The 20,259-nt window shown below is 48.5% G+C and overlaps 1 protein-coding gene across 1 annotated transcript in view; it reads left to right on the top strand.

The window, feature by feature from the left end:
- Positions 1 to 20,259, top strand: part of LOC120647950 (pentatricopeptide repeat-containing protein At2g01390-like) — a 55,006-nt gene that overhangs the window by 22,620 nt on the left and 12,127 nt on the right. Inside the window, exon 2 of the mRNA XM_039924746.1 lies at positions 4,932 to 5,384. Within this exon, the coding sequence (XP_039780680.1) occupies positions 4,932 to 5,384 (453 nt within the window). The remainder of the gene's footprint in view (positions 1 to 4,931; positions 5,385 to 20,259) is intronic.

Raw genomic sequence — 20,259 nt, 5'->3', positions numbered from 1 at the left:
GCGCCAAGACGTGTTATCTCGGCGCCACATATTACAGCGCCGACCCCCAGGGTCTATTTCTGTAAAAAGTTATAAAAAGGACACATATGTGAAATTATTTCGCGAAAATGACTAAATTGCAAAAAATAAGGCCGGCCGCCCCACTGCCGGGCGGCCTGGGGGGCCGGCCGCCCCGCTGCCGGGCGACCGATCCCCAGGGACCTGTCTGCAATTTTTTGTCGTCTTTTTTTTGCGAATAAGCCCCTGTCGCCCGGCTGCCGGGCGGCCAGGTCCCGGCCGCCCGGCAGCGTGGCGGCCGGGGTATATTTCTGTGAATTTCCAAATCGAAAATATATTTTTGTAAAAAACGAAAAAAAATAAAAAAAATAAAAAAACCGCTATGACTCACCGTGTGGGTGGCTGGGCGGAGGTGAGAACAAACAAACAAGCCTAAACCTACTATTCTCCCTCCTTCTCTACTATGTGGACAGCCCCGGCGATCCCATCGTCGCGCTCTTCAACGGTCCTCCCTTCCCTCCGAGCTATCAGCTTCGTGACAATCCCCTTGCCGGATGGTGGCTCAAGGAGCACTTATGCCACCCCAAGAGCATGCCCTGAGCCCGAGCCAGGCTTCGAGACCATCGGAACATAAGCCTCCATGGCAACCCCGAACGCCCGCGACATGGACACGGTGGCGCATGCGCGTTTTGGCCGTCCCGGCCAAGAAATAGCACTACAATCAGCACGCACCGCATCTACACAACTCGCACACGCCCCCGAACAAACCATACCTGACCCAACACCCAGAACCTGGAGCATATCAGTGATCATGATCTCTTTGCCAGGCGGCGGACGGTTTTCTCATGTTGCTCGGGGATCAAAGCAGTTGTTGGGTGGTTGATAGTGGTGTGTGTGTGCAGGAAATCAATGGGAGATGATCTGAGGATGGTGATTTTTTGGTAATGTTTAGAACTTGAGTGTGGTGAGCAGAATTGTGGGAGGAGGCCGATGGAATGCTTTAATTTTTACCGCTAGAATTGAGCGGTGCGGTATTAGTGAGGATAAGCACAAGCTCGCCACTGTTCCTTTCTGAAACTGTCACTTTTCTTCTGAACCTGAATCTTGCAACCTTTGATTCTCCAAATTCTGCTACTAAACCTTGAAATCGGACAAAATAAACGTTGGAGATTATACCTTTCTCTTTAATTTTTGTTTGAAGCACATCTGCTGCTTCTGCCTCTACGTTGATCAAACCTTGAACTGAATGCATCGGGTTCAGGCCGTTTTCAGTCAAGCTTCCTCAACCCTGCTGATTAGAATCAATTGTTCTTATAATTCTATTTATAAAACCCGAAATTGCCCAATAGCAAAGTTATAGAACTAACATTTGGCTAAAATTTTGCTTCCATGAACACGTTCAAATTTAGCCTCTATCATGTCCATATTTTTCTTTGAATATGGAAGATTCTGACATTTTCTTCAAAATTTTAGCAATGCAATTCAATGCACATGTCTCTGAATTCAATTTTGTACATCTTGCTACCATTTTTCATGAGAACAAATGGAACCTCTATAAAACGTGAACATCCAAGTTTCCATTTTGGTATTTTCCATCTAGAGTTTCTACACAAAATATTATTTTATTCTTCACCAGATTTGGTCATTTTCTCTGTTTTCAGATTTAGAAAAAATCTTGCTGAATCTGTTTTCCCTTCCATCCTTCCAACACGATTAAGACACCTACTCCCAATTTAGTTCAATTGCAAAGGTGCATGCTTTCACATCTTCCACCATGATAGCTTATGATTTAACTCGTCTTATAAACAAGTGAGTTGTCATTGTCACAGGGGTATTGCGCGTTGGGCAGCCCTTCTCGAGAGCCTGGTTGCACATGGTGTGGCTTTCTCCGCATGATTCCCGTTGTCGAAATAGATCCCTGCTGTGCAACCTCCCCTCTCCCTCTCCGCCATGCAACCTTTGTCGTCGGTGGCGTCGGTTCTGGAAGGAAGCCCTCCCGATTTGTTTTAGCCTAATGATCAGCGCGATCTAGACTTTTTCCATTAAAAATCTCCCCATTCTCTTAGCAATAGGGATGTAACAGATCGAATACGGACAAATATTACTGATGTCATATTTATTTTCATATTTTTATTCGAATACGGAATCAGATATGAATAATGTTAGTTTTTGTCAAATAAGATTGTAATGGATATAGATATTATAAAAATATAACTTTCAGTATCCGAACACGGATCGATTACAGATATTAAATATCTGAAAATGGATATGGGGAGTGATAAAAACTCTTCCAAATCAGATTGAATTCGAATACGGTGAGAAAATATCCGTACTATTTATATTCTTTTTTAGAGATATTTACATCCATGATTTGCAACGAACGAGCATATTGCGTGCTGCGGCGTTTTTTTCATTTTTATATTTTTCAAAATCGTTTTTTACAGAAATATATTTTCGGTTTCACAATTTACAGGTTTATACCCCTATCGCTCGGCAGGGGGGTGGCAGGGGGCCTGCCGCCCGTCTGCGGGGCGACAGGCCCCCTGCCGCCCCCCTAGGGCCTCCATGCGATAAAACAGAAATTTTAATTACATATAAGCCCCTACCGCCCGGCAGGGGGGCGGCAGGGGGCCGGCCGCCCGGCACGGGGGCGGCAGGGGGCCGGCCGCCCAGCTTGGGGGCGGAAGGCTCCCCCCAATATAAAAGCCGAGGTCCCCCCTCCCCCCACCTGCATTTGCAGCAAACAACATCCATAGAGGGGAAAATGAGAGACGTGGGGTGAGGGAGGGAGTTGCAACAGCGAAGCCCTGCCGGATTTTGGATCCGAACCGCAGATAACCAATATTTCTCAACTTTGTCATTTTAAATTTTTTGTACTTTTAATTCTATAATTTGTGTTTTTTTATAATTGTAACCGCTTAGGTTCGGATTAGTAGTTATAATTGAAGTCGTACCATGGTTTTAGAAACTGGTTTAATTAAAATTAAGTCTTTGGATGGCCAGATATGTCGAGCAAGGTGGCGTTTCAAGTTCATTACGGTGATTTCTATAGAATTACTCGTGATTCCTATGGAGTAAATCTATTATCATTGGAACGAAGACAATGCAGTCTAGATAAATCCCTAGAGAGGAGTTTTGGTTCCATACGCAAATGGCTTCACGGGAAGTTCAATGTGAATCCGAAGACTCATTTGCTTACGGTTCATACCGTGACTTCCTGGGAAACAAATGGGAATTTCTGGGAGTTGACGCTTATAAGTAGTACGGAAGAATGGAAACATTACATGCACACAGTTCTTCAAAGATGGTGGCCTCTCGCAATGGTAATTCAGATTCACCAGAAGGTCGGTGATTCAGGTGAAGGATCAACACACACAACATATGATGAAGGATAAACACACACAACATTCAAAGAGGATAAAGAAGAAGAGAATGTACAAGCTACAGAACCAGAACGAGAACCACAAGGTTTAGCAGATGAAGGCGAGCGGATACCTGGAATTGTGGAGGACATGGAGAATGAAGACCAGGATGCACAAATAATGGAGCAATGTGGGGACTCATCGAACGATGAGAACGATGAGCGCTTCTCAGTGCTAGGTGAATGGCGTGAACAGGGTTTTGGGAATCCAGTGGTACAAGATATTAGATGTCCGGAGTTTGAATACAGAGTGAATGAGGTCATTTGGTATCGATTTGTTAATCAACTCCGTGTCCTCAGGGTAATCCTAGCATATAATTACACAATAATTTTACTATTTCGTAAATATGGATTACAAATGACGGACGGGATTAGAACTGAATAAGAGTTACCTTAATGTGCATCTCATACACCTCTGACCGCATCTATATCTTACAAGTACTTTGTAAGAATCCAATAACATTAGGATGATTCGCTAGTTCACATACCCTCATGTATATCTTCCGACGTTCTAGCAGGTGTTCCTTTACATCTTGCGTTGTAATACCTCGAAACAATGTGAATTCTTTAAACTGAACTAATTTTGACAACACCATCTCTATCGTACCATCCGCTAATACATCCAACTTCTTACTGATTACAAGATGTGTCATGATCTCAAGTATTATACTAGATTTTTCTTCGGTCCATGAAAATCCTCCAAAATTGGAGGCCGCCATTGCCTTATGCTGCAATATTTAGAAACAAGTTTAATACTATATTTCACTATCCAAAACATAGTTCTATTTTAATTTATAATTCATTTAGAAAACAAGTCTGTAATAAACTTAAATTTTAATACTGAACTGAAATTTTAATACTATAGCATTAATTAAATTAAATTGCTTTACAATATTAATGGATTCATACGTAACTTACCTGCAGATCACAAGTGCGGAATCCGGCAGAGTTTCGCTGTTGCAACTCCCTCCCTCACCCCACGTCTCTCCTTTTTTCCTCTATGGATGTTGTTTGCTGCAAATGCAGGTGGGGGGACCTCGGCTTTTATATTAGAGCGGAGCCTGCCGCCCCCTACCGTGCGGTAGGCCCCCTGCCGCCCCCATGCCGGGCGGTAGGGGCCTCCATGCGATAAAGCACAAATTTTAATTACATATAGGCCCCTACCGCCCGGCAGGGGGCGGCAGGGGGCAGGCCCCCTGCCGCCGCCCTGCCGGGCGGTAGGGGTATAAACCTGTAAATTGTGAAACCGAAAATATATTTCTGTAAAAAACGATTTTGAAAAATATAAAAATGAAAAAACGCGCGTGCTGCGGGCCTGGTTGGGGCAGTATGGGCTGGGCCATACAATCAATTTTGCCGGGGGGTCAGGCCCGCAGCCTCCCTGGGCCACCCAGCTAACCCAGCAGCTGCGCCGTGCGCGGACAAGAATGTGTTCGTTGCGCCGGAGCGCAACCACCACCAGCAGCAGCAGCCGCCACTACTTGGGGTTTGGGCTGCTCGTCCTCATCGCCAGACGGCGTGCGCACTGTAGAGCTACGCCGCGGAGAAACCTTCTCCAGTTCTCCCCTCGTCACCGCCTCCCCAACCGCGTCGCCCACCTTCCGCCACGACCGCTTCACCTACACCTCCATGATCCACCTCCTCGGCGAGGCTGGCCGCGTTCAGGCCATGCTCCACCTCCTCGCCGAGATGCTCCGAGCTGGGGTGGCGCCCGATGCCGCCACCTTCACCACCATCATGCACTGGCTCGTGCGGGCCGGGGACGTGAATGGCGCCATACGGGTGTGGGCGGAGATGAAGGAGAGGAGCAGGCCCACCATCGTCAGCTACACGACGTGCGTCACGATCCTGTTCGATGCCGGGATGGCGGAGGAGGCGCGGAGGGTGTTTGGGGAGATGGTGGCTGAGGGGCTGCGCCCGACTTGCAAGACATACACCGTGCTCATCGAGCATCTTGCCAACGCAGGTGACCTGTTCGATCGAATGCCTGCCAGATGTGTATCATGCTTAGCTACTACGTACTGGAAATGCTCGTTGTTGTTTTAATGATTTGCCCAAAAGGGGGCATCCATTGGTTGCTATGTGTTGACACAGAATCGCACCAACACACTCGAATGCGCTAGAACGCACAGTAGATCGTCGTAACGATCTGAACTGGCGATGCCCTGGCGGACCGGTCTGACCGGTTCCGCAGACCGGTCTGACCGGTGTGGAGCAGAGAACCGCGAAGACCTAGAAACGCGAGCTCAGGAGGGACCCCGTCGGAGCTTGCGTGGCTAGGGTTGCTCTGAGGTCGGCAGACCACTCAGAACGTCTTCAAACGTCGTCGAGACGAAAGAAGAAAGCAATCTAGGGTTGGAAAAGACAAGGTTTTGAGAGATAAAAGGTAATGCGATATTTTAATGGGAAAATTCGATTCATGCCACCACAACTCCGTGAATTTGGGTTTCACGTTGAAAATCATGCCACTCAATGGCATGGATTTCAACATGAAATCCAACTTCAAGAAATTGTAGTGGCATGGATCCAACTAACCCTATTTTAATTGATTCGATTGGGAATACCTCAATCGACCTTAGCCTTTATATTTATAGGCCGGGGAAGTCATACCCCTCTCCAAGTCGGTTTATACAAGAATTTCCAAAATAAAACGAAGCCTACTCGGATTACAACTGGACAGACCTGTCTAACCGGTCAGCCCGACTGGTCTAACTGGTCGGCCTCTGAACTGTCAGAATTGGCTGTCAACATATGCCCCCCTGCTTTTTGGTGAGATCACAAGCCAAAAAGCAAGAACTATCCTGATGTATATGTTTTTGTTATCACCATAAATTAACAGGGTTAATTTATGGGCCGAAAGCAAGATGGGCTTAAAGCAGAAGATTAAGGAAGGCTTGTAAATCGGCTCCTGCGTGAGCATATGGGCCACATTGGCCGTGTATCCTTAGATTTAGTTTAAGGTTAGAGATAGAGTCCAATCGGAACAAGATTAGTTTAGATTGTTTCCCAAGTCTCCGGACTATAAATATGTATCCTTTGTTATTCATGAAGGAGAGCGTCATCACGTCTCACAACAACAACAACTCTCGGCGCATCGCCACCCCTAATCCTAGGGTTTCATCCAAGTAAGTGCCACGCTGCCCTGATCGCTTCCTGCGATCAGGGCAGCGTAGTTCTTGCTCTTACCTTGGTATTACTCGTACTGAAGCGTTTTTTATGGCGAGTAATACTAGTTATCCTGATGTTCGTAGCATGGCTTTTGGTAGATCTATTACGCTTCATTGCTTATCATCTACGAATATCACGTTGTTTCTGTGCTGTCATGTTTCAATCTTATGCTAGTTCTTGTTGCATAGAATTAGTCGCACAGAAGCAACACTCTGCTTCTTTTATGTTTAGTAAATCTAATCTGTTATGGTTTGCTCTTATTTTAGGAGTTGGCGTAATATCTGCTAGGTTAGGCCTTGCAAATGGATTGGACGATCCGGTGGCGTAGTAGATGCTTTATCTTGACCTTGATAGGGATTGTTCCGGGAATCGGCTCTTGCTAGTTCTTAGGCCTCTGTTTTGGGTTATGGTCTAGTTGTCTGTTACGTTCATTAGGCCTAGTTACGTGTAGGATGTTCCGATCTAGCAGTGAAGCTTTTACCATCGTGGATTAGATTAGCTAGATTTAATTGAAGCAGCATTACAATTATTCGCTTTATTCGTCGACATCTGGATGGTTACAGATCCAATCTGACACCGGGACTCGATCGGCTCTTTAAAGCCGATGCAAGAGTCATCCCAGGGAGCCGACCACGGCTCGGACTTACGTTTACACGTGTCTTTGTATGCAGGAAACTGTTCGGAGCACGTCTACACCCTCCTGATCGGGTATAGGTCAGGTGGCACGCCCAGTTTTCCACAAAACTTCCGGGCGCGTGACTGGATTGCGGGCCGTCGACGAGGGAGCAGTGCCTGCCAGCGCCCCCAGCAACCTCCCGGCTCTTCGTGTTGCCCGTCGCTGCTCGCCGGTGGGTTTCGACCGACAACACATTCTGGCACGCCCGGTGGGACCACTCTTCTCAGCAACAACGTCCACTGCAACAATGACTGGAGCTCAAGATCAAGAATCCGCTCCCAAGCCCGTCACGTATGAAGAGCTCTCTCCTGAACACAAGAAGTATGATGAGATCAAAGCTCTGCTGGAAGCCGATCTCATCGGCTCTTTTGAGAAGACCCGCAACCATGGCATCAAGTGGAAGGGGTTCTCGCCTGAAGGCGCTCTCGACAATGTGGACATGTCTGTACCATCAGAGGAGCACACCAGGGCCCTGCGTCAGGAGATGAACTACATGGTGGCCCATGCACTTCATCGGCACTCTCAGAGCTTGATGAACGAGCTTGAGAGCATGGTGCACCGCGTCATCCAGGAGATAATCAAGAACCAGTACTCTCCATCGGGGCCAACCCTGGGGAGTCACATAGAGGAAGCTGCACTGCATTCTAGGCCGCAACTGCCATTCTCATTTGCAGCTCCCAGACCACAGAGCTCGCCGATCTACGTCGTCCACAAGATCGGCGGTGATCCTGGAGAAGGCCAATTCCTCACCGAGCCACCCAAGGAGATCCCGCACGGCTACACGTGCGCCTACATCCCAGACAGCGTCAGTCCAGCACGCTCGGTGCAGATGGTGAACCCAGGACCTTGTGGAGCAGACGCAGAGAAACAAGCGTGGCTGGCAAAGTACGCTACTGGGCCGAATGCTGAGCCATCGGCCCCAGGAGTTCTCAGTGTGGAGCAGGTCAGTGCAATACTGAGAGACTAGTTCGGCATCCTGCCCAAGAGGAAAGCGATCGGCTATTCCAAGCCGTATCCAAGTGATTATGACTTGATCCCACTGCCTCCCAAGTATCGGCTTCCTGAGTTCACCAAGTTCAACGGGTCAGAAGGAGCCAGCTCCATCGAGCATGTGAGCCGATACTTAACGCAGCTTGGGATGATCTCAGTATCGGATCCATTGAGGGTCCGGTTCTTTGGCCAATCCCTGACAGGCCCAGCTTTTGGATGGTATGCATCACTGGCTCCGGATTCGATCCGGACTTGGAGGCAGCTTGAAGATCAATTCCACACCCAGTACCACTCGGAGGCTGCTGAAGCTGGAATTGCCGACCTCGCCCAGGTCAGGCAAAAACGAGGAGAGACCGTGTCGGAGTACATACAGCGCTTCAGAGAAGTCAAGAACCGATGCTACTCATCGCGCATCACAGAGAAGGAGGCAGTCGATCTGGCTGTCCTCGGGCTTGCTAAGCCGATCAAGGATGCGGCTTTCCAGTTGGAGTTCACATCTCTGGCTCACCTGGTGCAGAAGCTTACAGCGTATGAACATTACCATCCTGAGCTGTACCAGGACAAGTTCAAGCGCCATGTAAACATGGCCCAGGCGGATGAATCTGACGACTCTGGCGAGGAGCAAGAAGTAGCCGTGGCAGAGTGGACCCGGGGGGCAAACCCTGTCCCGTGCAAGTGGGTCAAACAGCAGGGGCTTGTGAAGGGCTTCGACTTCGATGTGATGAAAGCAGAGCAGATATTTGATTTGCTCCTCAAGGAAAAACAGCTGAAGCTACCAGAGAACCACAAGCTACCGACGCCACAAGAGATGCAGGGGAGGCTGTACTGCAAATGGCACCACTCGTTCACTCATGCCACGGGTGAATGCAAGGAGTTGCGTCGACAGATCCAATCGGCTATCGAACAAGGCCGATTGATCCTGGCTCAACACACCATGAAGGTTGACACGAAGCCCTTCCCACCGGTTAACATTGTGGAGCTGTCAGACTTCGGATCCGAAGGCCAGGATCTAGCATTCCAGATCAACATGGTGGGACCTGTGCGCCGCCATAACAAGCAGAGGAGAGAGGCCGTTTCTGGCAAACGGCCGCAAGATGAACGTGAGTTGGAGCAGCAACATGTGACTGAAGAGCAAGTACGTCATATCCGCAACCAGCTCCCAGCTTCTAATCGGGAACTGGAGAAGTACCAGTACCAGTACAAGCTGCGCCGCCGACGCGAATCGGAAGAAGACGAGTACGAGCACCGCACGGGAAGGACGTTGGGAAGGCACCAGGCTATACGCGACCACTGGCATTGCCCGTTCTTCAGGTATTGCTGGAACTCCGACATGAGCCGATTGCCTACTATAGATGATTGCTTGGAGTGCAGGCCTCGAGGGTGCCACCAGGATGAGACATCGGTGTTCCGGCGCTTGGGGCCCAGAACACGTCAGGACAATCATGTGAGGCGACCATCCAGGGGAGATTCCGAGCCAGAAGAAGAAGACAGGTACCATTGCCCACGGTGGTGTCCTGACGGGCTGAATCGGTCGCAGAAGCGCAGAGTACAGCACTTGCGCAACCTGGAAGAGGCAGAAGCAAAGTACCTCGACATGCTGAGGAAGGCACGTCCGGATCTCGCGGAGCAAGTCAGGCAACCGCAGAGGGAAGAGAGGCGCCCTCCAAGAATAGAGTGGCGCCCCAAGCAGACAAAAGCCGATGAGAAGACATCGGCTGATGTGAACATGGTGTTTGTGCTCCCATCGGAGTTTCGAGTACCCCAACTGGAAGAATCGGCCATCGCGCAGCTGGATCTCGGCCCACGACCAATCATTTTCGAGAAGCCCAAGGAGAAGAGCTACAAGCACTTGAAGGGGTTATATCTCAAGGGCCTCATCAACAGCAAGCCTGTGAACAGGATGTTGGTCGACACTGGCGCTGCAGTCAACTTGATGCCGTACTCTGTGCTGCGCCGATTGGGTCATTCTTCTGCTGATCTGATCAAGACCAACGTGATGCTCAATGACTTCAACGGACAACCATCAGAAGCAATGGGGGTTCTTAATGTGGAACTGACAGTGGGCCGCAAGACTGTACCGACATCGTTCTTCATCGTTAACAGCAAGAGTACATACACGGTGCTGCTTGGAAGGGACTGGATTCATGCCAACTGTTGTATCCCCTCCACAATGCATCAGTACCTCGTCCAATGGGACGGTGATGAAGTAGAAGCGGTCCCTGCAGACGATTCCAGCGAGGTCTCCGTCGCGGATATGCATGCTTGGGATGCAGAAGGACAAGAGCCGATCTCAGGGATCGCCCTTGAAGACTGTGATCGGATCGAGGCGACAAAAAATAGATTGAGGCTGGTCTTATCCACTGGCCTCCAAGAGTAAACGCATCCTGGCATGCCACGAGATGTAATAGAAATAGAGAGGCCGGTCCCGGCGACCGGCCCCAAAAAATAGGAAAATCCTGTTTGGGTTCGGAATTGTTACATCATGTACACACGGTGGCCTGCTCTGGCAGTTGGCCACTCATCGACTATTTGATTTCGAATTATAATGGAAGTGTAGAGGCGACCAGCCCACGCGGTTGGCCAAATAATTTTTCTTGTCATCTCCCTGTGTTTGCCGCTGATCTTGCAGACAATGAAGACTCGCCTGCGTTCGCAGCTGGTTTCTCAGACGACGGCAAACTAGGATACGGGTTCACGTCAGCTGACGATTTGGAAGAAGTTGACATTGGTCCTGGGGATAAGCCACGGCCAACATTTATCAGCAAGAAGTTGGATCCGGTCTTGCGTGAGGAGATGATTGCATTACTGAAAGAGTATCGGGATTGTTTTGCATGGGACTACACTGAAATGCCCGGTCTGGATAGAAGCATCGTCGAGCATCGGCTCCCGCTCAAGAGGGGATTTCGGCCATTTCAGCAACCAGCACGTCAGATGAAGGCCGAAGTCCTAGAGGAAGTCAAGAAAGAAATAGAGAAGATGTTGGATGCTGGGTTCATCAGGCCGTGCCGGTATGCAGAATGGATCTCCAGTGTGGTGCCGGTGCAAAAGAAGGATGGCCGATGGCGTGTCTGCGTCGATTTTAGAGATCTCAACAGAGCAACTCCGAAGGATGAATACCCGATGCCTGTTGCAGAAACATTGATCAACGCCGCTGCTGGCCACAAGATGATGAGTTTCATGGACGGTAATGCCGGTTACAACCAGATCTTCATGGCCCCGGAAGACGTGAACAAGATTGCGTTCAGAGTGCCAGGCGCAGTTGGCTTGTTCGAGTACTTGGTTATGACCTTTGGACTGAAGAATGCCGGTGCAACGTACCAACGTGCCATGAATTATATTTTTCACGATCTCATCGGCAGATTGGTAGAAATTTACATTGATGATGTTGTGGTCAAGTCCAAGTCGGCTGGGGGGGCATCTAGAAGACCTGCGCCAAGTTTTGGAACGAACTCGAAGGTTTGGGCTCAAAATGAACCCAAAGAAGTGTGCCTTCGGTGCATCGGCCGGTCAATTTCTGGGATTCCTGGTGCATGAACGGGGAATCGAGATCGGCCTAAAGAGTCAAGAAGCTGTGAAGACGATGAAGCCACCTACTACGAAGAAAGAATTGCAGAAGCTCATCGGTAAAATCAACTTTGTCAGACGGTTTATCTCTAATCTGTCTGGGCGCATTGAGCCGTTCATGGGTCTGGTGAAGATCAAATCTGATGATGAGTTTCGCTGGGGGGCAGAACAATAGCAAACTATCGATGAACTCAAAGAATATTTGTCAAAGCCTCCAGTGTTGGTTCCTCCTCAGCATGATAGGACGTTTTATGTGTACCTATCCGTGGGTGACACTTCCATTGCTTCGGTGCTACTCCAGAAGCATGACGGCCAGGAGAGGGTGGTTTTCTACCTCAGCAGACGCATGTTAGACGCCGAGACCAGGTACCCTGAAATCGAGAAGCTTTGCCTTTGCTTATACTTTACATGTACAAAGCTTCGTCATATTTTGCTCTCGGCGGAAACAATTGTTATATGCAAATCGGATGTCATAAAGCACATGCTGTCGGCTCCTGTCCTGAAAGGCCGACTTGGAAAATGGATGTTTTCATTGTCAGAATTCGATATCCGATATCAGCCTGCAAAAGCAGTCATGGGACAAGCACTGGCGGATCTTGTTGCGGACAGGATCAGCACTGATATTGCTGCGGTATTTATTCGTGCTTGGGCTATGTTCTTTGATGGATCGGCTTGTGATGATGGGTGCGGTGTGGGAATTCTATTAGTCTCGCCTCGTGGGGCGACTTATTCCTTTTCCATCAGAATGACTGCCCCATGCACCAATAATTTGGTGGAATATGAAGCCGTTCGCAAAGGGATGGAACTACTCCTTGAAGCTGGAGCAGAGGCGGTGGAAATTTTTGGGGACTCAAAATTGGTGATTTCTCAGCTCACGAAGGAATATAGATGTGAGAGCGAGGCTCTTTTCCCGATATGGATGCAATGCCGTGAGTTGATGTCACAATTTAGGTACATCAATTTCCACTGGATACGCAGGACTCTGAACAATGAAGCCAATGATTTGGCACAGATGGCTTCCGGGTACAGGGAAGCAGCCGATGGAGTCGACGTGGAGGTTCAGTTTCTTGAACCCGGAGACTGGAGAGCCGATATCTTCAATTACTTGAAGGATTCGGCTCGGGGGGCACCCAGAAGGATAAGACTCAAGGCCATGAAGTATGTTCTGATAGGGGATGACATGTTCTACAGGACCATGGAAGGACTACTGCTCAAATGTCTGGGGCCTTCAGAGTCAAATCGGCTCTTGCATGAGGTTCATGAGGGAGCCTGTGGTACGCACCAATCGGCTCATAAGATAAAATGGCTGATTAGGCGATCGGGTTATTACTGGCCCACTATGCTTGAAGATTGTTTCAAATATTACAAGGGATGTCAAGCATGTCAGAGGTTTGGCAAAATTCAGATAGTGCCAGCATCAGTGATGAATCCTATCATCAAACCCTGGCCATTCAGAGGCTGGGGCATGGACATGATTGGACAGATCGACCCGTCGTCTAGCAAGGGTCACCAATGGGTCTTAGCTGCCACAGATTATTTCACAAAGTGGGTAGAGGCAGTGCCCATGAGATCAGTAGCATCGAGAGATGTGATCAGCTTTGTCAAATAACACATCATCCACAGATTTGGGATCCCCCAGACCATTACGACCGATGGAGGATCGGTCTTTATATCATAGGAGTTCAGAAAGTTTGCCGATGACATGGGGATTAAGCTGATCAGATCATCTCCGTATTATGCCCAAGCCAATGGACAGGCTGAAGCATCCAACCAGAGCCTTATCAAACTCATAAAGTGAAAGATTGATGAATATCCTAGGCGCTGGCATGAGGTGTTATCAGAAGCTTTGTGGGCATATCGTATTTCGTGTCATGGGTCCACCAAGACGTCGCCGTACCATCTAGTCTACGGCCAGGATGCTGTGCTACCATGGGAAATCACGGCTGGATCAAGGCGTGTTGAGTTTCAGAATGATCTATCTGCCGAACAGTATGCAGCCTTGATGAACGATAATGTGGAGGACCTGACAGAGCTAAGGCTTTGGTCGCTGGAAAAAATCAAAGAGAACAAAGCTAAAGTTGCCCGTGCATACAACAAGAAGGTCAAGCCTAATGATTTCCGAGTTGGAGATTTGGTTTGGGAGGCGGTATTGCCATTGGGAACTAAAGACAAAAAGTTTGGTAAATGGTCTCCAACTTGGCATGGGCCGTACAAGGTTGATCAGATTTTGCCTGGGAACTCATACATGCTCGAGGAATTGGACGGTGTCAAGTTTCCTGTTGCTGTCAATGGTCAGCATCTCAAGAGGTATTTCCCGAGCATGTGGGAAGGCGAGTAATGAAAGCCGATGACATCCATCTGGCTATATCACGACAGGCCAACACGTTGAGTTGGCCAGTAAAAAAAAGAGTCATGAAAGGCCAACACGTTGAGTTGGCCAGTAAAAAAAAAGGAAAAATCATGACAGGCCAACACTTTGAGTTGGCTAGTGAAATATATGAAAAGCGAACAGCCGATGTGTGACCATCGACTTCAGGTGTTTTTAAAGAACAGTTACGAGTTTCAAGTTAACAGGCAGTACTAATTCTCTCTTGAGCCTATCTACTAGTTCAGGAATTCCTCTGTGGCATGGATGGCTTCAGTACGGATGGCGTCTGCTCGTGCTACAATCGCTTCGTCATCCTTGTCATCGCCTGTGACTATCTGTCAACTCAAGGTGCTGATTTCTGCAAACTCTGCTTGTATCTGCTTGGCTATTTCCTGGGTTCCTTGCTTGGAGTTTGCGATGGAGGTTTCCTCGGCCTGGATGAGTTCTTTGGTGGTGCGGACCTTTTCTTCAAGTTCCGCCAGTTCTTTCTTCAGTAGGTTGAGTCGGTTCACGTTGGCAGACACGTCAGCTTTGATATCTAGAGTTGCCTTCTTCTGGTTGAGGGCCTTGCACTTTTGGGTAATGTTAGCTTTCAGAGAAGTTTGAGAGCGACGTGCTTCCATCCTTTGTTGTGCTTTACTGACTTCTATCCGAAAGAATGGGAGGTTGCTGGCTAACCAGAGCTTGATTTGCAATGGCTCTGGGAGTTGGGGTTCTATTTGCTCGAAGATGTTCTTTATTTTGCTGGAATCGTCAACCAGAGCGGTGATTGGAGCGGATAGAAGATTCTTGATGAGTTGAAGCTGATGTGTCAAGTTAGCCGATTGCTACAGAGATAATGTTTCTGCTCCAGGGACAATCAGACCCATTGATGCCGGGTCGAAGGAAAGCAAACCTGAAATGTCAAAGCTCTATGGACATCTTTGGAGTTAGAACAATGTGCATTTATGAAGTTATCGGCTGCTTCAGAATTGGTTTTGTAATGTCACCTATTCTGGAGATGAAGTGTTGGTCGGTTCAGGAGCAATCGTCCCATCAGAGCTGGTATTAGCGTCAAGAGCATCGACTGTATCAGCTTGTTCTTCGTTTGTATCCATCAGTGCATCAGGAGTTGCAGCCGTCTCGTGTTGATTCTGTAACACCCGATTTATAAAAGGACATAAACCGAGCAATCATATACGTGCCAGGATCAAGTCACACGTATATACAACAGAATGAACAGTATATCATAGCACATATCACGTAAAAAGAGATAATAAAGCGAATACGAATGTTATTTATTACATTAATGACAAAAATGTCTGATACAGCGGAAGCGAAGTACAAATACGATAAAAGCTCTCCAAAACTGAGCAGGGCGCCACAGGGACGTTGACTGGGAGACGAACGCCTAGAAGTCCTCGTAGTCCTGGTAGCGCTGAGCGAACTCCCTCGTGTCGGCAGGGACTGAGCAGCAGTAGCGTATCCAAGAGGAAAAAGTAGAGAAGAGGCAAGGGTGAGTACACAACTTGTACTCAACAAGTATAACACAAACTATGAGGCTCTAAGGTTGGCTGACTGACTGCATTAGCTTTTAAGTCTTGGCAAAATTTTATTAAAACTATTTACTACAAGTTGATGAATTACCATTAACCCAGTTACATAGTAATTAGTCAAATTTAATCATGATACTACTGAGAACCAAACCAAACCAAGGTAAACCCCGAGAGGCACCCCCTCGTCGGAAGGAACTAACCCCACTAATCAAAAGGAGGATCTGGGCCGCTCGTAACCGTGAGCACGATTAGTATACCAGTTTTACACTCTACAGAGGTTGCACATCTTTACCCACAAGTCGTGAGCTACGCCAGTTATTCATCACACTTCCTTAGGTGAGATGACTAGCAAACTCACTACGAGGCCGTTACAAAGGACACGTTGGTAAGGTGTAACCGCTAAGGATTCAGGCAATGCATCAATGGTACCCACCTCGAGGGGTACGCACACCAAGCCTCGTAGCCTGGGCACCATTGAGGCTCGACTCCCCTCTTGCCCCGTCGGCAAGTTACTCCCGAACCAAAATGACCTAATTAGTAAGCCAAGACCGTCCCATTCCAGTCTTGTGGTAGCGCTGTTGTCCCAGGTTGTCGCTCTATGAACCGGTCCTTATGTTGAGTCGTCAACCAGGCAGTAAGCACCGTGCTGGCCCCCTAAACCATGTTTCTAACAAAAACCAATTTTAACGAGAAGTGAGCCACTCAAGCCACACAGAGTGCCACTCTCAGAATTAAGTTGCATATACCATTAATCAAATTAATTAACAAGGACCATTATGTGTTATAGCGCGGCACCTAGCACAACTAACCAAAATGCAACCCCAGAGGATATATATAAAGGATATAAAGTGGCTAGGAAATCCTTATAGGCATACAGTATTAAAATGCAGTATGAAATTGTATTTATAGGTGATAGGTGTTGTTCATGTTATACTTGCCTTCCTCGTACTGCTCCTGCTGCTGCTCAAACTGATCTGAAGGTGGATGCTGCTCTGGGTACGGGTACTGGGGCTCCTCAGATGGATCAACGTCGGGGGGGACGGTCGGGGAAGCCGTGCAGAGGGCGCGACGGGGCGTCCGGCGGCGATGATGGTGCGGAGCGCGGGGTGGTGGCGCTGCAGGGCCTGCTCCGGTCTAATTCCCGATCAAGTGGCACGGAGAGGTACGGGACGTCGAGGCGCAGCGGGTGCGGGTGTCCTGGCAGCTCGGTACGCAGCGGAAGGGCGGGTTCGTGGTGGCGCAGAGCTCCTGCGCCGGTGAGGCAGAGCGGCGGCCGCGGCTAGGGTTTGTGCGGCGCCAGCGGGATGGGATGGCGGCACAGGGGTGCGGCTGGGGTTAAGAAGGGCAGGGCCGGGGATTGCGGCGGGATAGGGATCCCGGCGACCTCGCCGGTGATCCCGGGCGGCCGTTGCGCGGAGCCAGGAAGGAAGGGGAGAGAAGAGCGCTGGCGCGCGGGGCCTGCGGGTCAGCGAGCGAGCCGGGGCGCTGGCAGGTGGTCCAGGGGCGGTCGGTGGGAGCGGGCGCGAGCGCACGGTGTGCGCGAGCCGGGCTGGAGCGAGCGACGAAGCGAGGTGGGCCGCGGCGCCGGACCGGGCGAGTTGCTGGGCCGAGGTGGGGAGCGGGCTGTGGTGCGCTGGGCTGCTGGCTGCGTCTCGCTGGGCCACGGCGGCGTTCTGGGCCGAACCAGGGAAGGAGAGGATGGGCCGCGAGTGGGAAAAAGAAGCAGGCCGGGCTGGGTTGTTTTTGGGATTGGGTTGGGCTGGCAGGGTTTTGGGTTTTTCTAATCCTTTTCTATTTCTAACCAAACAAACCTAGGTGAAATCAAATTCAAATTTGAATTCACAACTAGCACTCAAACAACAAAAGCAATGCACCAGCATGAATGCATCAACAAAGTTTTAACCTTAGACAAAATTTTAATTACTTAAAGATTAGATTAAATGCAAGCTAAGCAAATTAAATCCTTAGAAAATTAAATAAACCAATTAAATTTTATTATTAACTAGGAAAATTAAGTTAGGGTGTTACAGATTCAGGCCTTCTACATTGGAGGTTTCTTCAGCTGCATCCTGGAAATAGAGTTATAATCAACCAAGGTACATATGTATGATATAAGTTCTTGAATGATGAGTTACCTGGTTGGTGTTGGACTCTGATGGACTTGGGGAAGCTGGCGCTAGTTTCTTAATCACTCGCTTCGTGATCATCTTCCTTTTCTTGGTCAAGACTCGGGGGGGCAATGCTTGCAGAAGTTTGTCTTCGCTTGGAAGCCGACTGGAGTAAGTCTGGCTGAATAGTCATTATCACTTTCTTCATTGGTGGTGATCCTTTGCAGAAGAGTACATTAGGAGCAGTTGGAAGGAAGAGAAATGGCTCCCCAGTGCTGGTCATGGATTCTGGACCATCTTGTTGCTGCTGACAGGATGAGCAGGTTCAGCCAAGAGAAAGGGATAGAGGACTTAGGAAAAATAAAATGCATAAGTTCAGTACCTCTTCCTCGAGGATTATATATTCAGGATCGATTTGCTGCAGTCGAGAACTTAGAGCCTTTCTGAAGACATGAGTTTTCCACATGTTCCACCAAGTATCAAAGCCGATTGATGAGGAGGTGAAAGACAAATCGGCTGGTATTGAAATGTGGAGATTGTCAAACATGCTGTAGCATCTCGAGCTGGTGAGACCATCAGGCAGATCGGCTCTGCTCTCCACCAAGTGGTGAATATGGAAGTGGGGAGGGACCTGTCCTAGGCCAAATTGCCGAGCTGCTATGACTGGTTGATAAGATTCATAGCCTGGTTTGATGATTCTATTAGAAGTGCTGATGCCAACAGGAAGGAAGCTAGGTCGAATCATCAAAGAATATAGATGCCGAGTGCTGTCATCATCGGCAAAGCTATCTAATCTGAAGGCAGTTGGGTTTTCGAAGGATTCAGATTCAGTAAATGGGAAATATAGGGGATTATCTGGTCCTTTATAGAAGACTCTGAACCAGTTTGCTGCATCTGCTGAATTTAGTTTACTGCCAGGGAGACTGAATAAAGCTTGGCCGTAACTGGTACATCTAATTGGTTTGCCATTCTCATCAGGAAAGGAGTTCCTGGTTAGGCTTTGGAAGTTGGGAATATGGTGCTGGAAGTACAGTTGTGCCCACAACTGGATAAACCACCAAGGGCCTCCAGTTCTCAGTTTCTTGTGGTTGAGCAAGTTAGATGTCATCAGATGGAGATATCTGTATGTTTCTCCAAGAAAAAGTCTGCCTAGGCCGGTGTGATTACCATGGGCCAGGTGATAGGCCAAAGGGAGATAGTTCTTAGTTGGAGCTAAAGAAGGGCCACAGAAGATGAAGTGCTCTAGCCAAAGATTTAAGAAGGCTGTGTGTTCCTTCTCAGTCACTGGACCTTTTGTTTTCATGTGCTGACTCATGTAAGTGCCCCAGTTCGTGCAGTTAACCTTGGAAGAAAGCTTGAAGGGGACTTCTGCCATTTTGTGAGCAGCAGGATTAGGGGAGCTAATGTCTAGTCCAGTGATCATGGTAACATCCAGCAGAGTAGGGGTCATGGGTCCATGACCAAAGAGGAAACAATTCAGAGCATCAGACCGGAAATAGCCGATGGTTTTCAGAAGATTTTCATCTTTGTCAAGGAGTGACAGTGATAGACTAAGTGCATCGGCTATGTTCAAATCCTGCCATAAGGGCATGTGAGCTTTTGCTACTCTGCTGTACCATGTAATCCAGCTCTCAGGTGGATTAGGCCAGGCTCTTAAGCAGTCGGCCCAGAGGTTCAAATCGATGTTTTGGCTCACAAAAGGAATTCTATTTTCTTCACAAGAGATCAGATCTATGGGGTTTTCATGGGTTTGTGGGCCAAGACAGAAAGATTTTGGATTAGAGGGATGCTGCAAGAGGATGTCTGACACCTGAAGTTCAGAAGTTCAGAAATATGCGTATGGTGTCATGTTTCAGAGTTTTAGTTTCAGGAACTTGGTAAGCTGAAGAAAATTAAAAGGTTTAAGCCGAATATTACCTTCAGTCCGCAAATTGCCGTATCATCGGTTGCAGAGCTTGTCGTCCGAGTTGCAGAATCTGCCATGGTACAGATCTATTGACTTAGGGTTTGCTTGCTGTGGGCTCTGATTCGAATTCTGGCTGCTTGAAGAGTTCTTGCTCGGATTTGTAGAGCTTAGTTTTTGAATTGCGTTCGGATTCGAGAGTTCGTCGAGTTTGGTTCAGACTGGAAGTATTATTCTTCTGCGGGGTGCTTCTAGTTTGAATTTCGTCAGCTCTTGGATATTTATGGAAGCCTGATGCATTGCCATCGGCTTTTTGGAAGGTAAAACAAAGACATGAAGTTGGGGAAACTCGATTTCATTAAAAGGAAAGTTCATTACAAGGAAAGCCGATTTTACAAAGGAATCAATCCTTCGGCTTTTGATCCTACTCCTACGATACTGCCTACATCTACCAGTCGTAGGTGTCTGAATTCCTACGGCGCTTCGGGCTTCACGACGGTGCGTCTCCGCCGTCGTCGTCGTCGTCATC

The sequence above is a fragment of the Panicum virgatum genome, chromosome 9K, assembly GCF_016808335.1.
Source record: "Panicum virgatum strain AP13 chromosome 9K, P.virgatum_v5, whole genome shotgun sequence".
Lineage (NCBI taxonomy): Eukaryota > Viridiplantae > Streptophyta > Magnoliopsida > Poales > Poaceae > Panicum > Panicum virgatum.
This window is presented reverse-complemented; position numbering and strand designations above follow the sequence as displayed.